This window comes from Dama dama, chromosome X, assembly GCF_033118175.1.
Source record: "Dama dama isolate Ldn47 chromosome X, ASM3311817v1, whole genome shotgun sequence".
Taxonomy (NCBI): Eukaryota; Metazoa; Chordata; class Mammalia; order Artiodactyla; family Cervidae; genus Dama; species Dama dama.
Window position 1 is genome coordinate 162572028 of NC_083714.1, and position 26519 is coordinate 162598546.

Consider the following 26519-nt stretch of genomic DNA (forward strand, 5'->3'; position numbering starts at 1 on the left):
TCAAGGCAGGGGCCTCCGGCTTTTGTGTGCCTGTGGTATTCACCAGGAGACCACGTGCTGAGTGAGGAAGACTGAGCTAGTGCAGGTGATGCAAGACCAGCTGAGCTATTTCAGGTCCTGAAAGATGATGCTGTGAAAATGCTACACTCAGTATGCCAGCACACCTAGAAAACTCAGCAGTGGCCACAGGACTGGAAAAGCTCAGTTTTCATTCCAGTCCCTAAGAAAGGCAATGCCAAAGAATGCTCAAACTACCGCACAATGGCACTCATCTCACACGCTAGCAAAGTGATGCTCAAAATTCTCCAAGCCAGGCGTCAACAGTACATGAACCGTGAACTTCCAGATGTTCAAGATGGTTTTAAAAAAGGCAGAGAAACCAGAGGTCAAATTGCCAGTATCCACTGGCTCATCAAAAAAGCAAGAGAGTTCCAGAAAAAACATCTACTTCTTTATTGACTATGCCAAAGCCTTTGTGTGGATCACAACCAACTAGAAAATTCTGAAAGAGATGGGAATACCACACCACCCAACCAGTCTCCTGAGAAATCTGTAGGCAGGTCAAGAAGCAACAGTTAGAACTGGACATGGAACAACAGACTGGTTCCAAATATGAAAAGGAGTACGTCAAGGCTGTATATTGTCACCCTGCTTATTTAACTTATATGCAGAGTACATCATGAGAAACGCTGGGCTGGAAGAAGCACAAGTTGGAATCAAGAGTGCCAGGAGAAATGTCAATAACCTCAGATATGCAGATGACACCACCCTTATGGCAGAAAGTGAAGAGCTAAAGAGCTTCTTGAGGTAAGTGAAAGAGGAGAGTGGAAAAGTTGGCTTAAAACTCAACATTCAGAAAACTAAGATCATGGCATCACTTCATGGCAAATAGATGAGGAGACAGTGGAAACAGTGAGAGACTTTATTTTTTTGGGCTCCAAAATCACTGCAGATGGTGACTGCAGCCATGAAATTAAAAGATGCTTGCTCCTTTGAAGAAAAGTTATGACCAACCTAGACAGCATATTAAAAAGCAGAGACATTACTTTGCCAACAAAGTTTGTCTAGTTAAAGCTATGGTTTTTTCAGTAGTCATGTATGGATGTGAGAGTTGAACTATAAAGAAAGCTGAGTACTGAAGAATCCATACTTTTGAACCGTGGTGTTGGAGAAGACTCTTGAGACTCCCTTGGACTGCAAGGAGATCCACCCAGTCCATTTTAAAGGAGATCAGTCCTGAATATTCATTGGAAGGACTGATGCTGAAGCTGAGACTCCAATACTTTGGCCACCTTATACAAAGAGCCGACTTATTAGAAAAGGCCCCGAGGTTGGGAAAGATTGAAGTCAGGGGGAGAAGGGGACGACAGAGGATGAGATGGTTGGATGGCACCACTGACTTAATGGACATGAGTTTGAGTAAACTGCGGGAGTTGGTGATGGACAGGGAGGCCTGGCGTCCTGCAGTCCATGGGGTCATAAGGAGTCAGACACGACTGAGCGACTGAACTGATCTGTACAGACTAGTGACTCAGTTATACAGACATTCTTTTTCTGATATTCTTTCCCAGTGTGGTTTATTTCAGGAGACTGGATATACTTCTCTGTGCTCTAGAGTAGGACCTTATTGTTTCTCCATCCTGCATATAAAAGTTTGCATCCGCTAATGTCCAACTCCCACCCGATCCCTCCCCTGCCTCTTGGCACCCACAAGTCTGATCTCTGTATGTCTACAAGAGTCTATTTCTGTTTTGTTAAAAATAGGTTCACTTGTAGACACTTGTATATTATTATTGCATGTTGTTCTCACTGCAATCCAGGCAAAGCAATGTAAAACTACCATCTGTGGTTTATTCTCTCTTCTCACCAAGACACTTTCAGGATTTACACCAGGGGTCCTAAACAGGGTTATCACTTGCTTCATTGTGCACTTGATTTCTGCATAGTTGGATTTACATGCTTTGTGCATTAGAGGTATGGCAAATGTCCTCACTGACACATATGTGCGTTAATCAGTTTATTGATCAGTTTAGAAATCCAGTAACATCAACAAGAACACAGGAGATTCATGGTAGGAAAGTCATGGGTCATGACTTCCTGGGAGAGGAGAAATGACGATTTCAAGGAAAAGGTCTGTTATCTTCTTGCGAATGATTGTGACCCATTAGTGTTGTGATGCCGCTCATATTCTTAACTTTGCTTTCTTCTTGAAACATGAAAAAAAAAAGTAGCACATTGTTGAGCTGATTAGGATTGATATGATGTTGGTCATAGCATGAAAGAGAAGATAGAAGCAGTGGATGGTGGAACCAATGCAGAAATTTCCCTACAAGGTTCACAGAAGTCCCTCTGTGAGTGTGGCCCTGTGGGATTGCATAGAACTGGTGAAAGCAGATGTGAGCAGCCCCGAATCAGCTCTTAGGCTGAGAGTCATTACGTTACACAATCAGAGGTCTGAGATGGAGGAGACTATATCCTCTGTCACCTGTGCGGCTTAACATCTTCTGTCGTCTCGTGTATCATCATGAATGTGTTGTGGCTGCAAGGTCCGTTCATTCACAGTGGGATTCACCGGGGGTCGTATCTCACAGCTCGGGGCGTCACACAGCCTCCTCCTCTGTCCTCAGAGCATCTCACTGTGGCATCTAGACCAGTGTTGTGTTTGAACATTTACACCCAAACACTTGTGGAGGCCCCGTCCCTCGCCTGGCAAGGTGGAATGTTCTGTCATCCTGTTCTTTTCGTAAATTAGTTTTTATTGAGACGTCCTTGATTTGCAACGTTGTGTTACTTCCGGCAGTACAGCAAAGTGGTTTATTTATAGATTTTTTGTTGCTGTTTAGTCCCTAAGTCGTGTCCCACCTGTTGTGTTCTGTGGCCTATAGCTTGCCAGGTTCCTCTGTCCATTGCATTTTCCAGGCAAGAAGACTGGAGTGGATTACCCTTTTCTACTCCAAGGGATCTTCCTGAATCAGGGATGGAACCCACGTCTCCTGTGTCTCCTACATTGGCAGGCAGATTCTTGACCACTGAGTCACCTCCAAAGCCTCAGTTATACATGTCTGTACGTAAATGTACACCTTTTAGATTCTTCTTTATAAATTATTACAAGACATTGAGTATAGTTCTCTCTGCTCTCCACTGTGTCTTTGTCATTTATTTTATATATTTTACTGCTCATCTCAAACTCCTAATTTACCCCTTGCCTGCTTCCCCTTTGGTAACCATTAATTTTGTCTGTGTTTGAGAATCTGTTTCTGTTTTCTGAATGGTTCACTTGAAATTATTTTAGATTCCACGTGGAAGTCATGGCATATGATATTTGCCTTTCTCTTTCTGACTGACGTCAGTTAGTAAGATCATCTCTTGGTCCATCCATGTTACTGCAGATGGCATGATTTCATTCTTTTTCATGGCTGAGTAATATTCCATCTTGTATGTATCCCATTCTTAAAACAGTGAAACCCCCCTCCCCCAAAGAGTGAACCTACTGAAAAGAGCTCAGTGTTGTATGCGTTATGTTTCTACTCACCAAACTGATGTTCTCTGTTCTTATGGAGGACAGTTGTCTGTGAAAGAGAGTGAATAAGGGGAATAATGAACATTGACATGCCTTTGTTTCCAAGGATTATTTCATCACAGCTTTTTAAAAAGATATCTGTGCCAATGGGAAAATTGAATCGAATGCCCTAGTGATGGGTTTTCATTTCGGATAGCTGTTTTCCTCCGGGGCTTTACCTGTTTCGATGACATTGTCAATATTTTCATTTGGAATCCCCCTTTCACTGTTCAGCTCCTGATACTTCTGAAGTTCTTCTTGAGTGAAACTGGTTCCTCTGGCTGGATTTCATAGCAAACAGGGCAGAAGAGGTGTGCGTTAGAATCCTTTATAGGTTATAGAGAGTCACGTGGCTTGTTCTTGTAGTGTCTAGTAAGTCTCACCAACACCACGGCCCTCCACCCTCACCTAAAATCCAGCTATTTTTCTACACGTGCCCAAGTGTGCACAGAGGTCTTCAGATGTGTCCGTGAGGGTAGAGTCCACATAGTTGACATGTTACCACATTCCGGTTCTTGCAACTACTGAGTGAGCTACAGATCATTCAGCTGTGAGTTTAGAGCATGCCACGGTGAGATGCAGTTTTTCATGGTACATCAGAGAAGGTCGTGGCAAGTCTGAGACTCAGAATCAGCCCCAATTCTAATGCTTCCTGTCCACTTTGTCTACATCTTAGAATTGCATCCCTGGGGTTTTCATGAACTCTGATGAAATGAATGGGTGGGGAATGATTTGGAATTTTGAAAAGCACACTAATCCTATTGAGGCGGTGTAGGACCTTATGTTCCTTGCCCTGCCCCTGCTACTTTCAGCCTGCCTTTTGTCTGTGAAAGATTTTAGTCAAAGAATAAGTTGAATCAGAAAATTGAGAATGTCGGATAGCAAAGGAAAACAGACGGAGGAGATGAAATAATAATAATGTAGTCATGAAGCATAGACAAGGACCCCTATTTCCTCCCCAAGGAGAGTGGATACTCTTCTGGGTCACATCCTGTGAGCTGTCTTATAGACGCTGAAAGCTCCACCTGGTGGACAAGTTAAATACAGGCTGACCAGACTGTAGCCATGACAGAAGCTCCCATGTTTCTGAGAATTGATTTCAAGGAGATGGGAAGATAGGGAATTGTTGATTAACTGTGCCTAAGACAATCACGATGATGCTGGTCAGACCACTGATGACCGATTTGAAAATGACTTTTGGAGCTGACTTCTGTTTTTGCAAGGAGCCCCCTCCCTCTGTCTATAAAAGTTCTTGCCCCACTGTTTGCCAGTTGTGGGGTGGGGCAGTCAGCCCTTGGACAGAAGTCCACCCTCCCCCCCAGTTGTCTGCCTCTGAACGAAAGCCGACTTTCCTAAGAAGCTGGCCTCTTAGTTGCCTTTTGAAGGGCAGGCAGCAGGACCCCACATTTGGTAACAGCATCACCCATGCTGCTGAGGGAAACACTTATGCTCTGTCATCCTCAGGGGACAGACACCCCCACCCATCCCTGATGAGGATATGATAGCAGAGGGGATAAAGGGATGCGACAGTGAGCCCAAGGGATTGGCCGGATGGCAGAAGGACTGATATTCCAGACCACTCTGCCTCTGCAGTCTTCAGGGTGATCCAGTGGTATTTGCAGAGCGCAGGGTTCAGGCTGAGGCAGCACTTTCATGATTGTGACAAAGGAGAAAGCATTTGTCGTGGAGATGACCGCAGTCATGGCCGGGACCTGTGAGTTTTCTAAACTCAGATTTAAACCTCGGTTCACTTTGGTGTCAGGACCCAGCAACTCTGTTTGCCTGATCCTTGGCAGGGAACTCATGGAGCATCCGGAAAGATTTCCTTGGATCTCTGGGATAAGGGTATCTCATTAAAAAAAAAAAAAGCCATCTGATAGAATCCCCCAGTGGAAACATTTCCTCATTTTTCTAGCAGACAGACTTTGTATATCCCTGACTCACGTCACATGAAGTCTGAATTATCCGTGTAAACACACATCTGTTCCAGTGTGCTTCATAGAAGATGCTTAACTGAGTTGCTCAGTCGTGTCCGACTCTTGTGACCCCATGTGTATAGACCACCAGGCTCCTCTGTCCCTGGGATTCTCCAGGCAAGAATACTGGAGTGCATTGCCTTTCCCTCCTCCAGGGGATCGTCCCAACCCAGGGATCGAACCCAGGTCTCCCGCATTGCAGGTGGGTTCTTTCCCATCTGAGCCACCAGGGAAGCCCTAATAGAAGTTATGTGTGTGTATCTCTCTCCTTTTTGTAAAAATACTGATCATTATGAACACATCTGCGTTGTATTGGGTAAGCTGTAGTACGTACCGCAACCTTCAGTTATTTTTGTGATCTTCTGTCCATCATGGTTTTCAAGATAAAATACCAGCATGTTGTCTGTTACATGAATGATTTGCAAATAATTTGTACCTGCGACTGTGGCAGAGAGAAAAAAAATCAAGCTTCAATATGATTAACTTATTTTCTTTTCATTTGAGCCTCACATATTCTTCACATACTATCATCAGTCTTCATTTGGATGGTGAACTCTGCCTCACTGAGATTTCTAGTGACGCGTTGTTAGAACTAGTTAAGACAGTTAGTGAACTAGGAAAGCTTCCTCCACACCCCCTTCTCCTGAAGCTGAATACTTCCAGTCTTCTAGACTGAGAAGTCTGTGCATGATAAAAAGTTGTTTACTGCAACTCTAGCAGGTGTTGAACCTCAGCCATCTCATGCGAGTTCGCAAGAGCTGACTGTTAAATTTTTAAGAATTTTGTAACCCAGTTTGCAAGCACAAGCATGGTTAGAAAGGAATTCAAAAATTTAAATGAATGATATTAACATATATGTCAGTACCTCATCCAGAGTTATTTCCTAGTACAAGTTGTAATAAAAGAGGTATAAATTAGTCTATTGCAAAATGTTGGACATATATAATCTGAAATGGTTGCAGATTAGATCCTGTGGCTCTTTGTCCAGAGTTGGAATGAAAATAAATGCATCAGACAAAGATTAGAGTGCTCAGTTGTACATTTTTTCCCCAGGAAAATGAAACATAGAGACATTTGATCACTGAATAGCATATTGCAGTGCTGATATTAATATTTGAGATTTCTTTCCTGTCGTTTTCAACTACAGAGATAGAAATCTATGTTAATGCCTCTTTCAAATTATGTATTGATATTCACATTTGAGAATTATTTCTCCTTATTTTAAGCTATAGAGATAGAAGTCTATGCTAAAGTCCCTTTCAAATTATATAAAAATCAGTTTGAAATTTTGGCCGTTATTTTAACTGTTTCCATTTTTGAACTTTAAGTTAGTCATGTTCTACTTACTAAACTTGCTAATGAGGAGCTTTTAATGTTTAAAGAATTTCTTTAGTCGAAACAAATTTCATCATGTAGGTCAAGTGTAAGCAAAAATTGTGAAACAGTCGTTATTAGCGTACACAGGTAATTGCACTTCTCCATGCCCGAGGAACACGAGGAGTCAGTGTTCTGGGGCTTTTTCTCAGAGACCATGAATGGCCACATTGCAACCTTGGACGTCATCCTGGTGTTGTGGGACAGAATTGATTGCTGAAAAATTAATGGCTTTTCCAAGGTTGCATTGGTAATGAGTAGAGGAAATAGTTCACCAATCCAGACATCTAGCTGTTTTGGATGAAATGGAGACTCTCAGTCCAAACACGTTCCGTGGTTTGGGGAAGACTGCCCATCGGAGAAGCTGGAATACTCACATTCTATGATGTAAATACCTCCTTCTTGTCTCTTTAGCTCTTCCGAGAAAAACTGGCATCTGCCGTCAAATCTGAAAAACCCAACAGACAAGACGTTCCTTCCTCACCGTTCACTCCCCAGGGCTTGAGGACACCCCACCACGAATAGAGTTGAATAGGGCTGAACCTCACAGCCCTGCCTCACACCTCTCACTGCACATTGGACATCGGACCCCATGTCAGAAGCCAACAGACTTCTTGTTCTCAGTTCAGGAGGATTGTGCTTACTTGACATAAAATGAAATGAAGAGGTATTCGCAGTCATTTTTGCATTCAATCTGACGATTATAACACCTCAGTGGGCCCCCTTCCACAATCTTCTCCTTGTTATCCGCGGCCACATAAATGGTGCGCCACTCTCCTGTGACCTAAAAGGAAGGGCTTCATAAACGTCAGTCAGTCTCTTTTCTGGTTACTCACCAATACACAGCAGTACCTTTGCTTCTGCATTTACCACAGAGGAAAAGTTAATTGAATCTTATTAAGCAAAGAGGAGTTCCACCCCCTACCTTGCTGAATAACACGACATGAAATCATCTTTCCTACTGGAGCACAGAGCATAGAATTCAGACTTTTTTTGCAGACAATTCAGAGTTTTTTGAAACAGCTGAAACAATGCCAGTAAAGACCGTGACAGTTCATATCTTTCTGAATGTTAGCTTGTTAGGCTTTTTTACTTGTTTGTCTGTTTTACCTTCAGATGAATATGATAAATGAAAAATACCGAAAACAGATATTACATTCACATAGATACGTCAACCACAGAAGGCTTACAGTCTGGTCATACATGTACACAAAGATATCTCTGTCACATGCACACACAACCTCACACACACATGCACAAACACACACGCACACACACACAGTCAAACAAACAAGACCTTCAAGCAGATCAGCTCATTCTGGGTACCTTTGAGGGGTCTATTTCAGCTGGAGTTTCCTGGGCCCCACAAAGCAGACCAAAGAGGAGGGTCAGGAACACCACCTTCATCTTGGGAGTCTTGTTGTCCTTCTGCTAGAGAAGCTGAGGGTGTCCTGGTTGTTGGAGAGGTGGTGAATTGGTTCCACTTTTTATAGGATACGCCTCTTGGCGGGATACATGTTGATCAAACAGTGGTTAATCACCAGATCATGGTGACCTAAACGTGATCCTCTGATATCCTGGTTGGCAGCTGAGCATTTTGGCATTCTGTGCTTCTTATACAAGCCCTGTGTTATTTCTTTCACATAGAAGAGGTCTGTTTAAGCTTATTTTCTAAAACTAATGATGGCACCTTTGTTTTAAGAAGATAAATATGTGGTATCTCTACCAGGAATCACTTAGGAGGGACTTCCTCAGAGGGGTCAATAATTTCTTTTTAATATTGAAATTGCACTATAAGTGATGTACAATATTTTTTGTTACAGGTCTACCATATAGGTACTCATAATTTTATTTCTCCTTTTGGAGTTATAAAATATTGGCCTTTTAATTCTGTTTTCCAATTATTATTTTTCAAATAATCTCTGTGTATTATTTATGTTCTTTGTACCCCTTATTCCACTCCTTGTGTGTGCATTACTGACTTCTTTCCCTCAGCAGATTCATTTGATTAAACAGCTGTATATTTTTGTAGACTCCTTTCCGATTGCCCCTGCATTTTTCACTGGGATATGTCCCACTTTCATCCATTCCAATGTTGAAGAATGCATGTTCATAGACAAGATTTAGTAAGGAAGTGAGCCATCTTATCTCCTGGGTAGGGGCCTAGGGGCTGAATTGCTGGATCTCAGTGCCTCTGATTTTCGATGTCTGTCAACAGGAGATGAGACTTTCCATTGCTTCATCCTTGCCAGGACTCTGTGTGGTCAATTGTTTTCATTTCAGAGATTGTAACAATTGTGTGAGTGTATCCAGTTTCAGAAGTACTTTCCATTTCCTTGATGAATAAGGTGGTGGATTTGCCATTTGTCTATTTTCTTTGTTAGGTGTCTCTGGACGTCCTTTGTTCATTATTGTGTGAATTATTTGTTTTTTATGAAGTTTGTAGGTTTTTAACATATTCTGGATATAAGTCTGTTTTCAGATGGAGATGTGCAAATATTTTTCCCCCATTGCTGGCTTCACTTGTGTTTCCTTAAGATTGTCCCTCCAAGATGTAAATATTTTGAATGAGGATTAGTTATTAATGTTCTGTTCCCAGTGTGGGATCCTGCTTGGTGTATATCCTAATCTGTAATCACCCAATCTTTGGTCACAGAGTGTCCACCTGTGGTTTACCTCTAGAGTCTTTCTTGCTTTGAATCTTAAATACACGTCTTTGAGTCTCTCTGTGTTAGTTGTAAAATGGGGAGCAAAGAAACAGTTGAAGTTATTTATATTTTTTTGTCATATGAATTCCCAATTTCTCCAGCAGTTTTCCTTATAAGATTATTATTCTCTTCTGAATTTCCTTTGTAAGTGTATCCAAAATATGTTTGTCTGTATATTCCTGTCCCTTCCCCAAGAGCAGATTTGTTTGTATCTTGGTTTGTATTTCCCCAATCTTTGTTCTCTTTTTTGGGAAGTGTTAAAGACAGTTAGCACATGAAGATCCCATGCATGGCCTTCAACAAGTTTGTGTCAGAAGCAAAGCATTCACAATTCACAAGCTTGGGAAAATAGAATTTTCATCGATTTATGGATCATTAGAGCAGTGCATATTTCTTTTGATTTTCACAAAGGGTGTCTGAAAGAGCAAGGCATTAATTTTGCTACATTTTGGAGCCAAAGGAAATAATCCTTGAGTCAATGCTGGCTGCAGAGTTATCAACATAAGAAGATACTCAGTTTCAAACATAAGAGTTTAACTACCTTAAGTTCTACTGCTTTTTTTTTGGTGTGTTTTTTCCTGTTTAGTTATAATTACCTAAGGAGCTCTTTTGATTTAAAGAAACATGTAATGAACAGCATGGTGACTATGACAAATAAGATTGCACATATAACCTGTCAGTCGCTTAGAGCAGAACTTTCAAGTGTCCTTATCTCACACACACACACACACACACACACACACACACACACACACACACACAAACACATGGGGTAAAGTGAGTAACCGATGTGTTAGTTCACTTGTGTATTATGTAAATCACCAGTGACATTTTTTCTTTGACTCTACCTTCCTGCTCCTTAACTCCCTGCAAACTTCTAAGAGTTGGTATATCCACACTGATTAAACTTAATACACTTGTGCTAGAGGATCCCTCTTCCCCAGGATTTGACATTTTGTCAACTGGATAGAGAGCCTTTAAAGTAATTTTTCAGATAAAAATTTTTTAATGGTTCATATTTCCTGCCTGCTTCCTTATGTTGTTTTCATTATTCAAATGGCAGCTGTTTCCCTGAGAATTTTTTTAAAAGTATTTTCGTGGGGTATCTCAGTGGTCACACTTCTTATAACTTCTGCTATGTTTTTTTTTTTTTTTTTTTTTTTCCCAGCTTTACAGCACACACTTGGTCTTACGTGCTGTATTCTGCCTTTTGCTAGTTATGGCCTCAGGGCTTGTCATTGTGATGGTTTTCTTGCTCAGGCTCTGGAGCACAAGCAGAGTTTGTGTAGCCTTTGTTGTTGTTACAGCTTGTGGGATCTTCCAGGATCAAAATTCCCTGTGTGGCCCCTGCACTGGCAGGTGGATTCTGAACCACTGGACCCCTAGGGAAGTCCTTCTGCTCAGTTAATTTTTCTGTTTCTTAGTTTTAGTTCTTGCTTTAGGCTGGCTTGCTTGGTTGAGACCTTAGTGAGCATAGCTTCATTCTTTCTGGGGCTACTGGTAGCTGTCCTCCACTCTTCCCTAGTAGCAGTATTGGACACGTTCCATCCTGGGGGGCGGGGGAGGTCATATTTCAGTGTCATAACTGTTTGCCAATTTACACAGCTCATGGGGTTATCACATCAAGAGTACTGGAGTGGTTTGCAACTCCCTCCTCCAGTGGATCACGTTCTGTCAGAACTCTTCACTGTGACCCATCTGTCTTGGGTGACCCTACATGAAATGGCTCATAGCTTCCCTGAGTTATGCCAGCCTCTTCACCACACTAGGCGGTGATCCACGATGGGGGCATAACTTAGTCGTCAACCACTATTGTTGCATTTTCTGTCAACAACTCGAGTCAACGGACATCAATATCCTGACCTTGGAGACCAGAGTGTGGTTGGAACGTGCATTCATGGTGCATGCAGCTCACCGTGAGCCCTGGCAGGGTATGTGACTAGTGCCCTGTTCTCTCTTTCCTCTCACTCCACAGCATTTCAGGTGCACCAGCCTTCCACATCCTCAGGAGCCTACCAGAGTTCTCCAGAGTGGAGTGCCTCATCTTTCCCATCTCCCTTACACATTTTTCCTGGTCTTTTGTCTAGTCCAGTGTCATGACCTGTGGGGTACCCATGATGCTCCTTTTGCCCATCAGTTGGCAGCAACCAATGACTATTACTTTGAACAATGTCTGATGAGGAACTTTTCTGAAGAACTTTAGGCAACTCTGCACCTGCATCTGCAGCAAGGCCTCTGCTTGTGGGGTTTGAGCTGGAGAGGAGCTCCCCCTAGTCGGACACCACAGACCCCGTGCTTTGTAAACACCATCGTTGCCCTTTCTTTAGTGAACACTGTTCACTTTTGTTGCATGTGTGTGTGTGTGCTCAGTTCATCAACCATGTCGTAACTCTTGCAAGTCCATGGACTGTAGCCTGCCAGGTTCCTCTGTCCATGTGATTCTCCAGGCAAGAATACTGGAGTGGGCACAAACAAAAGCCAAGGTCCAGATGGCTTCACAGCTGAATTCTACCAAAAATTTAGAGGAGAGCTAACACGTACTCAAAGTCTTCCAGAAAATTGCAGAGGAAGGTTAACTTCTGAACTCATTCTATGAGGCTACCATCCCCCTGATACCAAATCCAGACAAAGATACCATAAAAAAAAAACGAAGAAAAGAAAAAGAAAACTATAGGCCAGTATCACTGATGAACATAGATGGAAAAATCATGAACAAAATTCTAACCAGGAGAATCCAACAACATATTAAAAAGATCATGCATCATGACCAAGTGGGGTTTATCCCAGCAACGCAAGGATTCTTCAATATCTGCAAATCAATCAGTGTGATACACCACATTAACAAGTGGAAAGATAAAAACCGTATGATTATCTCAATGGATGCAGAGAAAGCCTGTGACAAAATTCAACATCCATTTATGATAAAAACCGTCTGGAAAGCAGGCATAGAAGGAACATACCTCAACATGATAAAAACCGTATATGATAAACCCACAGCAGACATTATCCTCGATGGTGAAAAACTGAAAGCATTTCCCCTAAAGTCAGGAACAAGACAAGGGTGCCCACTCTTGCCGCTACTATTCCACATAGTTTTGGAAGTTTTGGCCACAGCAATCAGAGAAGAAAAAGAAATAAAAGGAATCCAGATTGGAAAAGAAGAAGTAAAACTCTCACTGTTTGTAGATGACATGATCCTCTACATAGAAAACCCTAAGTACTCCACCAGAAGATTACTAGAGCTAATCAATAAATATTAAAGTTATAGAATATAAAATTAACACACAGAAATCCCTTGCATTCCTATACACCAACAATGAGATAACAGAAAGAGAAATTAAGGAAACAACTCCATTCACCATTGCAACAAAAAGCGTAAAATACTTAGGAATAAAGCTACCTAAAGAAACAAAAGACCTATATATAGAAAACTGTAAAACACTGATGAAAGAAATCAAAGAGGACACAAATAGATGGAGAAATAGACCATGTTCTTGGATCAGAAGAATCACTATAGTGAAAATGAGTATACTACCCAATGCAATCTATAGATTCAGTGCAATCCGTATCAAGCTACCATGGTATTTTTCAGAGAACTAGAACAAATAATTTCACAATTTGTTTGGAAATACAAAAAACCTCAAATAGCCAAAGCAATCTTGAGAAAGAAGAATGCATCTGGAGGAATCAACCTGCCTGACTTCAGACTATACTACAAAGCTACAGTCATTAAGACAGTATGGTACTGGCACAAAGACAGAAATATAGATCAAAGGAACAAAATAGATAGCCCAGAGATAAATCCATGCACCCATGGACACCTTATCCTCAACAAAGGAGACAAGAATATACAATGGAGAAACAACAATCTCTTTAACACGTGGTGCTGGGGAAACTGGTCAATCACTTGGAAAAGTTGAAACTAGAACACTTTCTAACACCATACACAAAAATAAACTCAAAATGGATTAAAGATCTAAATGTAAGACCAGAAACTATGAAACTCCTAGAGAAAAACATAGGCAAAACACTCTCTGATGTAAATTATAGCAGGATCCTCTATGACCCACCTCCTAGAGTAACGGAAATAAAAGCAAAAATAAACAAATGGGACCTAATTAAACTTAAGAGCTTTTGCACAATGAAGGAAACTATAAGCAAGGTTAAAAGGTAGCCTTCAGAAGGGGAGAGAATAATAGCAAATGAAGCAACTGACAAAGAATTAATCTCAAAGATATAAAAGCATCTCCTGAAGCTCAATTCCACAAAAATAAACGGCCCAATCAAAAAATGGGTCAAAGAACTAAACAGATATTTCTCCAAAGAAGACATACACATGGCTAATAAACACATGAAAAGATGCTCAACATCACTCATTATTAGAGAAATGCAAATCAAAAGCACAGTGAGGAACCATCTCAGCATGGCCACCCTCAAAAAGTCTACAAACAATAAATGCTGGAGAGGGTATGGAGAAAAGGGAACTCTCTTACACTGCTGACAGGAATGCAGACTAGTGCAGCCACTATGGAGAACAGTGTGGAGATTCCTTAAAAATCTGGAAATAGAACTGCTGTATGACCCAGCAATCCCACTCCTGCGCATACACACTGAGGAAACCAGAATTGAAAGAGACACATACACCCCAGTGTTCATTGCAGCACTGTTTACAATAGCCAGGACATAAAAGCAACCTAGATGTCCATCAGCAGACACATGGATAAGAAATCTGTGGTACATATACACAGTGGAATATTATTAGCCACTGAAAAGAATACATTTGAATCTGTTCTACTGAGGTGGATGCAACTGGAACCTATTATACAGAGCGAAGTAAGTCAGAAAGAAAAACACCAATACAGTATGTTAACGCATATATATGGAATTTAGAAAGATAGTAATGATGACCCTATGCAAGACAGCAAAAGAGACACAGATGTAAAGGACAGACTTTTGGATTCTGTGGGAGAAGGCGAGGGTGGGTTGATTTGAGAGAACAGCATTGAAACATGTATATTATCACATGTGAAATAGATGGCCATTCCAGGTCTGATGCATGAGACAGGATGCCCAGGGCTGGTACACTGGGATGACCCTGAGCAATGGGATGGGGAGGGAAGTGGGAAGGGCGTTCAGAATGGCGGCCAAATGGACACCCATGGCTGAATCATGTCAATGTATTGCAAAACTGCTACACAATGTAAAGTAATTAGCCTGAAATTAAATAAATAAATAAAAAGAAAAGATCTTATCAACACTTATTGAATAAACAAAATATATGAATAATTAAAAAAAAAGAATCCTGGATTTGATTTCCATTTCCTCCTTTGGGCATCTTCTCGACCCAGGGATTGAACCTGCGTCTCTTGTGTCTCCTGCATTGGTAGGTATTTTTGGTATATATATATATTTGGTATATATTTTGGTATATATTTGGTATATATTTGGTAGGTATTTTCATATATATATATATATATATTTTTACCACTGGAAGCCATGTAAGACTGCATTCTGCAAATCTTACCACCTCCTGCAATTCCACAGCAGATGAACGCTGCTTAACACCATTGTTGAGTTGTTTTCAAGCTCCACTTAGTACAGCTCAGATTCTATTTGAAGGTGTCTGACTCCCCAGTTCCCTTTCTCGTATGACATCTGATTGGAACCTCATTTCACCATATAAAAACTACCTTCTGTTGTTTATTTTCTCATCTTGCAGAAACACTTTCAGGATTCACACTGTGCATCCTTAACAGAGTTATTTCCTCCTTCGTTGTACACTCGATTTTCTGCATGGTTGAATTTACATGTTTCGAGTACTTGAAAACATAGAACCTTTGTTCACTACGAATATGTGCATTAATCAATTTATTGAACAATTCAGTCACATCAGCTACGGCAGAGGATATTCATAGTGGGAAAGCCTTGGGTTCAGGATCATGATTTCCTGGGAGAGAAGCAATGATGATTTCAAGGAAAAGGTCTGCTATCTTCATCTGGATGACTGGGACACATGAGTGCTTCGATGCTGCTCGCATTGTTACTCCATGTTTTTCTTTAAGCGTGAAAAAAAGGAAAACGTTGTTGAGCTGATGATTATTAATATGATATTGGCTAGAGCATGAAAGAAAGAGTAGAACCAGTTGCTGATGGAAAAGCAGTGGAGAAGTTTTCCTACCAGACCCATTTCACAGAAGTTTCTCTTGTGTGTGTATCCCTGGGGGTACTGTAGGATTACCACCTGGTGAAACCAGCTGTGAACAGTCTGGTATCAGTTCTGATATTGAGAGTTACTACGTTATGCATTCACAGCTCTGAGATGTAGGAGACTATATGCTCTGTGACCTGTGCCACTTACATCTTCTGTGATATCCTTTATCAGCATGCATGTGTTGTGACTGCAGGGTCATTCATTCACAGTGGCATTCCCCAGCGATCATCGTATCTTATAGCTCAGGGTTTCACACCACCTCCATTGTCCGTAAAGCACCTCATTGTGGATTCTAGACCAATGTCAGGGTTTAGATATTCTAATCCAAAGACTAAGGAACCCCAAGCTTTTGATACTTGACAAGGTGAAGTGTTCTGTCATCCCATTCTTTTTTAAATTAATTTTTATTGAAATGCAGTTGCTGTTCAATGTTGTGTTAGTTTCAGGTATAGAGCAAAGTGATTCATTTATACATTTGTTGTTTTCTCTCTGGGTTGTGTCCCACTCTTCTGTGGCCATATGGACTATAGATTCCCATATTCCTCTGTCCATTGGATTATCAAGGCAAGCATACTGGCATGGGGTACCTGAACCAAGGATCTTCCTGACCCAGGGATGAACCCACGTCTCCTGTGTCTCCTGCATTGGCAGGCAGATTCTGGAACTCTGAGTCACCTGGGAAGCCGTCAGTTACATATATGTTTAGATATGTGTATACCTATTTTTATTCTTCTTCTTAAAGTTATTAGAAGACATTGAGTATAGTTCTCTGCTCTCTCCAATTGGTCTTTGTTGTTTATTTTATATATTTTAGTGTGTATCTGCTCATCTCAAACTCTGAATCTATGCCTTGCCTGCCTGCTTCCCCTTTGGTAACCATTAATTTTGTCTGTGTTTGAGTCTGTCTCTGTTTTTTAATGGTTCATTTGAATCGTATTTTAGATTCCACATGGAAGTGATAGCATATGATATTTGCCTTTCTCTTTCTGAGTTATTTTGCTTAGTAAAATCATCTCTAGCTTCATCCATGTTGCTGCAAATGGCATTACTTCTTTTGTTTTCCTGGCTGAGTAATATTCCACTATGTATGTATCCCATTCTTAAAGCAGTAAGCCCCCTTCCCCCAAAGTGTTAACCTACTGAGAAAAAAATAGGTTGTATGTGTCATATTTCTACTCACCCAACCACTCTTCACTGTTCTTATGGAGGACAACTGTCTGTGAAAGAGAATGAATAAGGGGGAAAATGATCATTGACATGCCTATATTTCAAAAGATTATTACAAAACAGTTCTTATTAAAGACATCTCTGCCAATAGGTAATTTGAATTGAATGTTCTAGTGATGTCTTTCATTTTGGATACCTGTCATCATCTGGGGCTTTACCTGTTTCTATGGCATTATCTATATTTTCAGTTGGAATCCCCCTTTCACTGTTCAGTTCCTGATACTTCTGAAGTTCTTCTTGAGTATAGCTGGTTCCTTTGCCTGGATTTCATAGCAAACAGAGCAGAAGACGTGTGCATTAGAATCCTTTATAGGTTATAGAGTGCCACCTGGCTCATTCCTGTAGTGTCCAGTAAGACTCAGCAACACCACTGCCCTCCACCATCATTTAAACCCTGCTCTCCAGCTGTTTTTCTACAGACGTGCCTGAGTGTGTGTGCACACAGGTCTTCAGATGTGTCCGGCGGGTAGAGTCCACATAGTTAACATGTTATTACATTCCAGTTCAGAGAACAACTAATCATTTAGCTGAGACCTTAGGGATCCCGCTGTGAGATACAGTCTTTCATGGGACATCAAAGAAGGTCATGGTGAGTCTGAGACTCAGAATTCCTCCCAACTCTATCTCTTCCTGTCCACTTTGTCTGCATTCTAGAAGTCCATCCCTGGGGTTTTCATGAATGCTTATGAAATGAATGGGTGCAGGAATGATGGGGAAATTTCAAAACCACACTCATCTTAGTGAGACGGAACAGGACCCTGTGTTCCTTGCCCCACCCACCATGTTTCTGGCCTGCCTTTTGTCTGTGAAATATTTAGGTCAAAGCATAAGTTTAATCAGAGAAATGAGAATGTGGGAAAGCAAAGGAAAACAGTCAAAAGAGACCAAATAATAATAATGTAGTCATGAAGCAAAGAAAAGGACCTGTAATTCCTCCCCAAGGACAATAGATACTGTTCTGGGTCATAGTCCTGTGAGCTCTTTGCTACTACATGGACTGTAGCCCGCCAGGCTCCTCTGTCCATGGGGATTTCCAGGCAAGAATACTAGAGTGGGTTGTTATGCCCACCTCCATGGGATCTTCCCTACCCAGGGATCAAACCCAGGTCTCCTGCATTGGGTGTGGGTTCTTTCCCATCTGAGCCCCCAGTGAAGCCCTATTGTAAGCTGTGTGTTCCTGTCTTCTTAGTATAAAAGTACTGATCATATGAGCTCATCTGCATAAGCTACAGGACTTACCAAGACCTTCAGTCATTTTTGTGATCTTCTCCCCATCATAGTTTTCAACATAAGTCACCAGCATGTTTTCTGATACGTGAATCAGTTCCAAAGTATTTGCACCCGCGTCTGTGACAGGAAAAACAACAACAACAACAACAAAATACAAGAACAAACATTCAAACCTCAGTATGATTAACTTCTTTCCTTTTCAGTTGAACATGTCTTATTCTTCACACGCTCTCTATCATCCATTTTCCCTCTGATGGTAAACTCTGTCTCAGTGACATTTCTAGTGGTGCATTGTTAGAGTCTTTAACACAACTAGTGAAGTAGGGATGCTCTGTCCACACACCGCTCTCTTGAAGATCTTTAAGACTTCCAGTCTTCTAAACTGAGCCTTCTGTGAACGATAGCAAAGTTGATTGTTGCAACTATAGTGTGAGTTGAACCTCAGCCATCTCATACCCGCTCACAAGAGCTGACTGGTACATTTTCAGGAATTTTGTGACCCCGTTTGCAAGTACAGTCATGGTTAGAAAGGAATTCTAAATAATTAAATGAATCTTAGTAAAATGAAAGGTATTGCATAATCCAGAGTTGTTTCTTAGCACAAGAAGTAACAAAAGAGGTACAAGTTAGCCTGTTGCCTAACATTGGGCATATATACTCTTTAATGATTGCAGATTAGATTCTGTGGCTGCATGTCCACAGTTGAAATTAAAATACTTGCAGCAGACCAGGATGAGAGTGCTCTGTTGTATATGTTTTCAGTGAAGATGAAACCCATGGACATGTGATCACTTCATGTAATGTTACAGTGTTTATATTAACATTTGAGTATCATTTCCTATTATTGTCAACTACAGAGATAGAAATCTATGTGAGTGCCCCTTTCAACTTATGTGTTGATATTATATTTGAGAAATATTTCTTGTTATTTCAAACTGTGGAGATCAAAGTCTATGCTAAAGTCACTTTCAGTATATGTAAAAATTAGTTTAAAATTTTTGCTCTTATTTTGAAGTGAAGCAAAAAATCACTCAGTCGTGTCTGACATCTATGAACCTCGGCCTGTCACCCAGCAGACTCTCCTGTCCATGGGATTCTCCAGGCAAGACTAGAGTGGGTAGTCATTTCCTTCTCCAGGGTACTTCCCAACCCAGGTATTGAACCTGGGTCTCCTGCATTGCAGAGCTCTTATTTTAGCTGTTCTCATTTTGGGACTTGAAATTAATCATGTTCTACTTACTACAGTTACTAATAAAGAACTTTTAACATTTAAGAAATTTCTTCATTTTAAGCAAATTTGATCATGTAGGTGAAATAAAAAAATATTTTGAGTCTTTATAATCTTAAAATAATTATATATATGTATACACATATATACATACATACATACACACATACATACATATATAATATATACACACACACACACAAATGTACATAATATGTATGTATGTATGTGTATATACATATATAATATATGTATATTATGTGTGTCATATGTGTGTGTCAGGAACACATATGTATATGTGTGTATATACGTATATATACACATATACATATATGTATATATGTATTACACATATGTGTATATATATATATATATATATATATATATATATGTAATATATATATAATCTTTTGCACTTCACCATGCCCAGGGAACAAGTATAGTCACCATTCTGGGGCTTTTTCCCAGAGCCCGTCAATGGCCACATTCCACCCTTGGACCTCACCCTGGTGTTGTGGGACAGAACTGATTCCTGAAAAGTTAAATGGCTCTTCCAAGATTGCATTGGTAATGAGTAGCAGAAACAGTCCACCCATCCAGACATCTAGTTGTCTTTGATGGAATCGAGGCTATCAAACTGAACACGTTCCATGGTTTGGGGAAGACAGCCCATCCCAAAAGCTGGAATACTCACATTCTATGACATAAACATATCCTTCTTTTCTCTTTGCCACTTCTTTGAGTAACAGGCATGTACCATCGTCCCTGAAAAACCAAGAAACAAGACATTCCTTGCTCTCCATCCATTACCCAGCCCTTGAGGATGCCCTTGAATAGAGTTTGCACCCTCAACTTTGCAGTCATGACCCACGCCTTTCACTGCACAGTGGAGCCTGGACCCCATGTCCACCGTCAACAGTTTCCTTGCTTTCCATTGTGGGGAGGATGTCATACTTACTTGTCATAAAATGTAATGGAGAGGTATTCGCAGTCGTCGATACATTCAATATGACGATAGTAGCCCCTCAGTGAGCCCCCTTCCACAATCTTCTTGTTATCCGCAGCTGCGTAAATGGTACGCCACTCTCCTGGAATCTAAGGAGGAAGGTCTCCATAAACATCAGTCAATATCTTTTTTGGTTACTCACCAGTACCCAGCACCACCTTTAGCTTCTGCATTTCACACAGAAGAGAAGTAAATTCAACCTTATTAAGCAGAGTTCTCCCCCCTACCTTGTTGAATAACATGACACGAATTCATGATTCCTATTGGAGCAGAAAACGTACAGTTCAGGGTTTTTTGAAATAAAACATGTCATGACTGGTCATGACTCTCTGAATGATAGCGTGTTAATTTTTTTTTTTTTTAGCCTAGAGACAAATAAGATGAAGAAAAATAAAAGACCGGTTAAACAAAGGGTTGTATTTTGCTCACTGGACCACAGTCCGTGATACAATCTGCTCATACATATAAATGAGCTTATCTCTTACATGTACACAAAAACAACCAAACACACACTCAAAGAAGCAAGACCTTCTAGGAGATCACCACCTTCTGGGTACCTTTGAGGGGTCTATCTCAGCTGGAGTTTCCTGGGCCCCACAAACCACACCAAAGAGGAGAGTCAGGAACACAACCTTCATCTTGTGACCCTTGTGGTCCTTCTTCTAGGGAAGCTGAGCGCATCCCAGTTGTTGGATAGGGTTTTGAATTGTTGCACCCTTTATAGGATACGTGTCTTGGCAGAATGCATAATGATCACACAGTGGTTAATCACGCGATGTGGTTCCATGGACATCATCTTCTGACATCCTGGATGGCAGCTGAGCTTTTTTAGTGGTTTTCTGTGGCTCTCATAGAGATATTTATTTTTAGAGAAGCCGCAGTTGGATCTGGACATTAAGTCTTCAGAGTAAATAAGGACTCAGAGAACACTTGAGGTATTTCCAGGACAGTGATATTTATATTCTTGTCTGTCCTCAAAGAGTCCAAGACACACATCCTCAACCTGTGTGTTATTTCTCTCATGTTGAAGAGGTCTGTTTAAGCTTATTTTCTAAAAGTAAAGATGGCACTGTCCAGTTTAAGAAAATCAATATGTGTTGTTTCTACCAGGAATCAGTTATCAGGGAATTCCTCAGAGGGGTCTGTATTTTTTTTATATTGACATTGAAATATATTTGAGGTACAATATTTTTTGTTATAGATATACCATATAGGTATTCATAATTTTATTGCTCCTTTGGAAGTTATAAATATGTAGGCTTTTTTATTGCCTGTGTTTTATAATATATATTTATACATTATTTATTTTAACATAGTAGTTTGTACCTCTTATTCCACTCCTTTGGTCTTAACCTACCATTTTTCTTCACCCCACTGATATCACCACTAGTTTCTTCTCTGTATCTTTTCTTGTTATATTCTGGAGTTTGTTTTATTTTTTATTTTGCACACGTAAGTAGAATGGAGAAGACTCTTGAGAGTCCCTTGTACGGCAAGGAGATCCAACCAGTCCATCATAAAGGAGATCAGTCCTGGGTGTTCATTGGAAGGACTGATGTTGAAGCTGAAACTCCAGTACTTTGTCCACCTGATGCAAAGAGCTGACTCATTGGAAAAGACCCTGATGCTGGGAGGGATTGGGGGCAGGAGGAGAAGGGGACAACAGAGGATGAGATGGCTGGATGGCATCACCGACCCGATGGACTTGAGTCTGAGTAAACTCCGGGAGTTGGTGACGGACAGGGAGGCCTGGGGTGCTGCAGTCCATAGAGTCGCAAAGAGTCGGACACGACTGAGTGACTGAACTGAACTGAACTGAACTGAAGTAGAATACAACCCTTTGGCTATCCATTCTTTTATTTTTTTCTTCATCTTATTTGTCTGTGGGCTTAAAAACATCTTAACAGTTATGATTCATAGAGTCATAAACTGTCACAGTCATTTGCCATATCATACAGTATTTGTCTTTCTCCATCTGACTTATTTCACTCAGCATAATACCCTAAAAGTCCATTCACATTGCTTTAAACTTCACATATTTATGGTTACCAAGTGTTCCACTGATTTGTGTATGGATATAACAGATGTGTGTATGTGTGTGTGTGTATACATATATAGATGTTCAAGCCGAATTTAGAGAAGGCAGAGGAATAAGAAATCAAATTGCCAACATCCATTGGATTATCAAAAACACAAGAGAGATCCAGAAAAGCATTTGTGTGTGTGTTAGTTGCTCAGTCGGGCCTGACTCTTTGTGACCCCACAGACTATAGCCTGCCAGGCTTCTCTGTCCATGGAATTCTCCAGCCAAGAATACTGGAGTGGATTGCCATTCCCGCTTTCAGAGGATCTTCTCAACACAGGGATTGATCCCTGGTCTGGTACATTGCAGGAAGGTTCTTTACTGTTTGAGCTACAGGAAAGTCCATCTACTTCTGCTTTATTGACTACGCTAAAGACTTTGACTATGTGGATCACAACAAACTGTGGAAAATTCTTCAAGAGATGGAAACACCAGACCACGTACCTGCCTCCGGAGAAATCCGTATGCAGGTCAAGAAGCAACAGTTAGAACCGGACATAGAACAACAGACTGGTTGAAAGTTGGGAAAGGAGTACATCAAGGCTGTATATTGTCACCCTGCTCATTTAACTTATATGCAGTGTACATTATATGAAAACCTGGGCTGGATAAAGCACAAGCTGGAATCAAAATTTCCTGGAGAAATATCAATAACCTCAGATATGCAGAAGACACCACCCTTATGGCAGAAAGTGAGAGAAACTAAAGATCCTCTTGAGGAGGGTGAAAGAGGAGAATGAAAAAGCTGTGTTAAAGCTCAACCTTCAAAAACTAACATCACAGCATCTGGTCCCATCAGTTCATGGCAAATAGAGGGAAAACAATGTAAACAGTGAGAGACTTTATTTTCTTGGGCTCCAAAATCACTGCAGATGGTGACTGCAGCCATGAAATTAAATGACACTTGCTCCTTGGAAGAAAAAGCTATGACCAAGCTAGAAAGCATATTAAAAAGCAGTGACATTACTTTTTCAACAAAGGTCCGTCTACTAAGAGCTGTGATTTTTCCAGTAGTCATGTATGGATGTGAGAGTTGGACCATGGAGAAGGCTGAGCACTGATGAATTGATGCTTTTGAACTGTAGTATTGGACTTCTCCAACTCTTGAGAGTCCCTTGGCCTGCAACGAGATCCAACCAGTCAACCTAATGGAAATTGTTCTTCAATATACATTGGAAGGACTGATGCTGAGGTTGAAACTCTGCTAATATGGCCACCTGATGTGAGGAACTGATTCATTGGAAAAGACCCTGATGCTGGGAAAGATTGAAAGTGGGAGGAGAAGTGGACGGCAGAGGATGGCATCACCAACTCAGTGGACATGAGTCTGAGCAAACTCTGGAATGTGATGAAAGACTGGGAAGCCTGGCTAGTTGCAGTCGATGGTGCTGCAAAGAGTCGGATATGACTGAGTGACTGAACTGAACTGATGCATATAAATATAAATAGAATAATAAGTACAAGTATATGTGTGTGTGTATATATGGATATGGATATACTTCCTATGCCGTCTTTGAGCTTCACAGGTGTTGCTAGTGGTAAACAATCCACCTGCAAATGAGAGCAGATTCCATCCTTGACTTGGGATCTTGGGATGATCCCCTGGAGAAGGAAATAGCAGCCAACTTCAGTATTCTTGCCTGGAGAATCTCATGCAGACAGGAGCCTAGCGGGCTACAGTCCCTGGGATAACAAGTGTTGGACATGACTTAGTGACTAAACCATCATTACCATGGTTTCTTTTATATTTTATTTAATTTTAACGAAAAAATTTCATCAGGAGCCAATTTTCATCTTCTACCCCACTCAAGGATCCCTCCCAAATTTGTCTCTCCAGTTCAATTTTGCTTTTAGGTTATAAGTACACTCAGTGCAGCGTATGAGATTTTTGCCTTACATGTAGCCCCTGACACCAGGTTCTTTTAACCATCCTCCTGCCTGTCCATGGATCAGGCAAACTAGATTAAAGAACCTGTGGACAGCCACTCTCTAAATGGTACTCGCTTGGGCAGTTTGCTTCCAGGATGACACCAGCACTGTGATGATCATAAGTACAGTTCAGTCGCTCAGTCGTGTCCGACTCTTTGCAAGCCCATGGACTGCAGCACGCCCGCCCTCCCTGTCCATCACCAACTCCCAGAGCTTACTCAAACTCATGTCTATTGAGTCGGTGGTGCCATCCAACCATCTCATCCTCTGTCGTCCCCTCCTCCTCCTGCCTTCAATCTTGATGAGTCAGCTCATTGCATGAGGTGGTCAAAGTATTGGAGTTTTAGCTTCAACATCAGTCCTTCCAGTGAACACCCAGGACTGATTTCCTTTAGGATGGACTGGTTGGATCTCCTTGCAGTCCAAGGGACTCTGAAGAGTCCTCTCCAACACCACAATTCAAAACCATCAGTTCTTCTGCACTCAGCTTTCTTTTTAGTCCAACTCATACAATCCAAGTCATGTGGAAAAGCCATAGCATTGACTAGACAGACCTTTGTTGGCAAAGTAATGTTTCTACTTTTTAATATGCTAAGTTGTTAATAATTTTTCTTCCAAGGAGCAAGCGTCTTTTTAATTTCATGGCTACAGTCACCATCTGCAGTGATTTTGGAGCCCCCCAAAATAAAGTCTGACACTGTCTCCACTGTTTCCCCATCTGTTTACCATGAAGTGATGGGACCAGATGCCATAAGATTTCTCAAGTTTCAGGCCACGTGGCCTGGTGTTCCCACCTCTTTCAGAATTTTCCACAGTTTATTGTGATCCACACAGTCAAAGGCTTTGGCATAGTCAATAAAGCAGAAATAGCTTTTTTTCTGGAGCTGTCTGCTTTTTTGATGATCTAGCTGTTGCTGACAATTTCATCTCTGATTCCTCTGCTTTTTTTAAACCAGCTTGGACATCTGGAAGTTCACAGTTCACATATTATGGAAGCCTGGCTTGGAGAATTTTGAGCATTATAGTGTGTGAGATGAGTGCATTGTGTGATAGTTTGAGCATTCTTTGGCATTGCCTTTCTTTGGAATTGGAATGAAAACTGTCCTTTTCCAGTCCTGTGGCCACTACTGAGTTTTCCAAATTTGCTGGCATATTGAGTGCAGCACTTTCACAGCATCATCTTTTAGGATTTGAAATAGCTCAACTGGAATTCCATCACATCCACTAGCTTTGTTGGTAGTGATGCTTCCTAAGGCCCACTTGACTTCACTTTCCAGGATCTGGCTCTAGGTGAGTGATCACACCACTGTGATTATCTGGGTCATAAAGCTCTCTTTTGTACAGTTCTGTGTGTTCTTGCCACTTCTTAATATCTTCTGCTTCTTTTAGGTCATACAATTTCTGTCCTTTATTGAGCCCATCTTTGCATGAAATGTTGCCTTGGTAGCTCTTATTTTCTTGTGAGAGATCTCTAGTCTTTTCCATTCCATTGTTTTGTTCTGTCTCTTTGCATTGATCACTGAGGAGGGCTTTCTTATCTCTCCTTGCTATTCTTTGGAACTCTGCATTCAAACGGGTATAGCTTTCCTTTTCTCCTTTGCTTTTCACTTTTCTTCTTTTCACACCTGTTTGTAAGGCCTGCTCAGACAGCCATTTTGCTTTTTTGTATTTCCTTTTCTTGTGGATGATCTTGATCCCTGTCTCCCATATAATGTCATGAACCTCTGTCCATAGTTCATCAGGCACTCTGTCTATCAGATCTGGTCCCTGAAATCTGTTTGTCACTTACACTGTATAATTGTTATGGATTTGATTTAGGTCATACTTGAATGGTTCAGTGGTTTTCCCTACTTTCTCTAATTACGTCTGAATTTGGCAATTAGAAGTTCATGATCTGAGCCACAGTCTGCTCCCGGTCTTATTTTTTGCTGACTGTAGAGAGCTTCTCAATCTTTGGCTGCAAAGAATATAATCAATCTGATTTTGGT

The 26519-nt window shown here is 41.0% G+C and overlaps 2 protein-coding genes across 6 annotated transcripts; both read right to left on the bottom strand.

Moving 5' to 3' along the window:
- Positions 1–2004: 2004 nt before the first annotated feature.
- LOC133052011 (allergen Bos d 2-like) lies at positions 2005–8363 on the bottom strand. Of its 3 annotated transcripts, none has more exons than XM_061136734.1 (7): positions 8236–8363; positions 7554–7693; positions 7287–7357; positions 5870–5977; positions 3739–3840; positions 3533–3569; positions 2005–2203 (listed from the first exon to the last, which is right to left on the bottom strand). In XM_061136734.1, exons 1-6 carry the CDS (start codon positions 8314–8316, stop codon positions 3553–3555), a joined length of 519 nt encoding a protein of 172 aa, XP_060992717.1. In that variant the 5' UTR covers positions 8317–8363; the 3' UTR covers positions 2005–2203; positions 3533–3552. The 3 variants fall into 3 exon arrangements, with proteins under 3 accessions (XP_060992717.1, XP_060992716.1, XP_060992718.1); XM_061136733.1 differs by having other exon boundaries at positions 2005–2206; XM_061136735.1 differs by lacking the exon at positions 2005–2203 and adding an exon at positions 2254–2645.
- Positions 8364–17008: 8645 nt separating this feature from the next.
- On the bottom strand, positions 17009–21209 carry LOC133051987 (allergen Bos d 2-like). 3 transcript variants are annotated; one of them, XM_061136695.1, is made up of 6 exons: positions 21077–21209; positions 20472–20608; positions 20208–20278; positions 18295–18402; positions 17214–17315; positions 17009–17045 (listed from the first exon to the last, which is right to left on the bottom strand). In XM_061136695.1, the coding sequence occupies exons 1-6, from the start codon at positions 21155–21157 to the stop codon at positions 17029–17031; spliced, it is 516 nt and encodes a 171-aa protein (XP_060992678.1). In that variant the 5' UTR covers positions 21158–21209; the 3' UTR covers positions 17009–17028. The 3 variants fall into 3 exon arrangements, with proteins under 3 accessions (XP_060992678.1, XP_060992680.1, XP_060992679.1); XM_061136697.1 differs by having other exon boundaries at positions 21152–21172; XM_061136696.1 differs by lacking the exon at positions 21077–21209 and adding an exon at positions 20747–20776.
- Positions 21210–26519: the final 5310 nt, after the last annotated feature.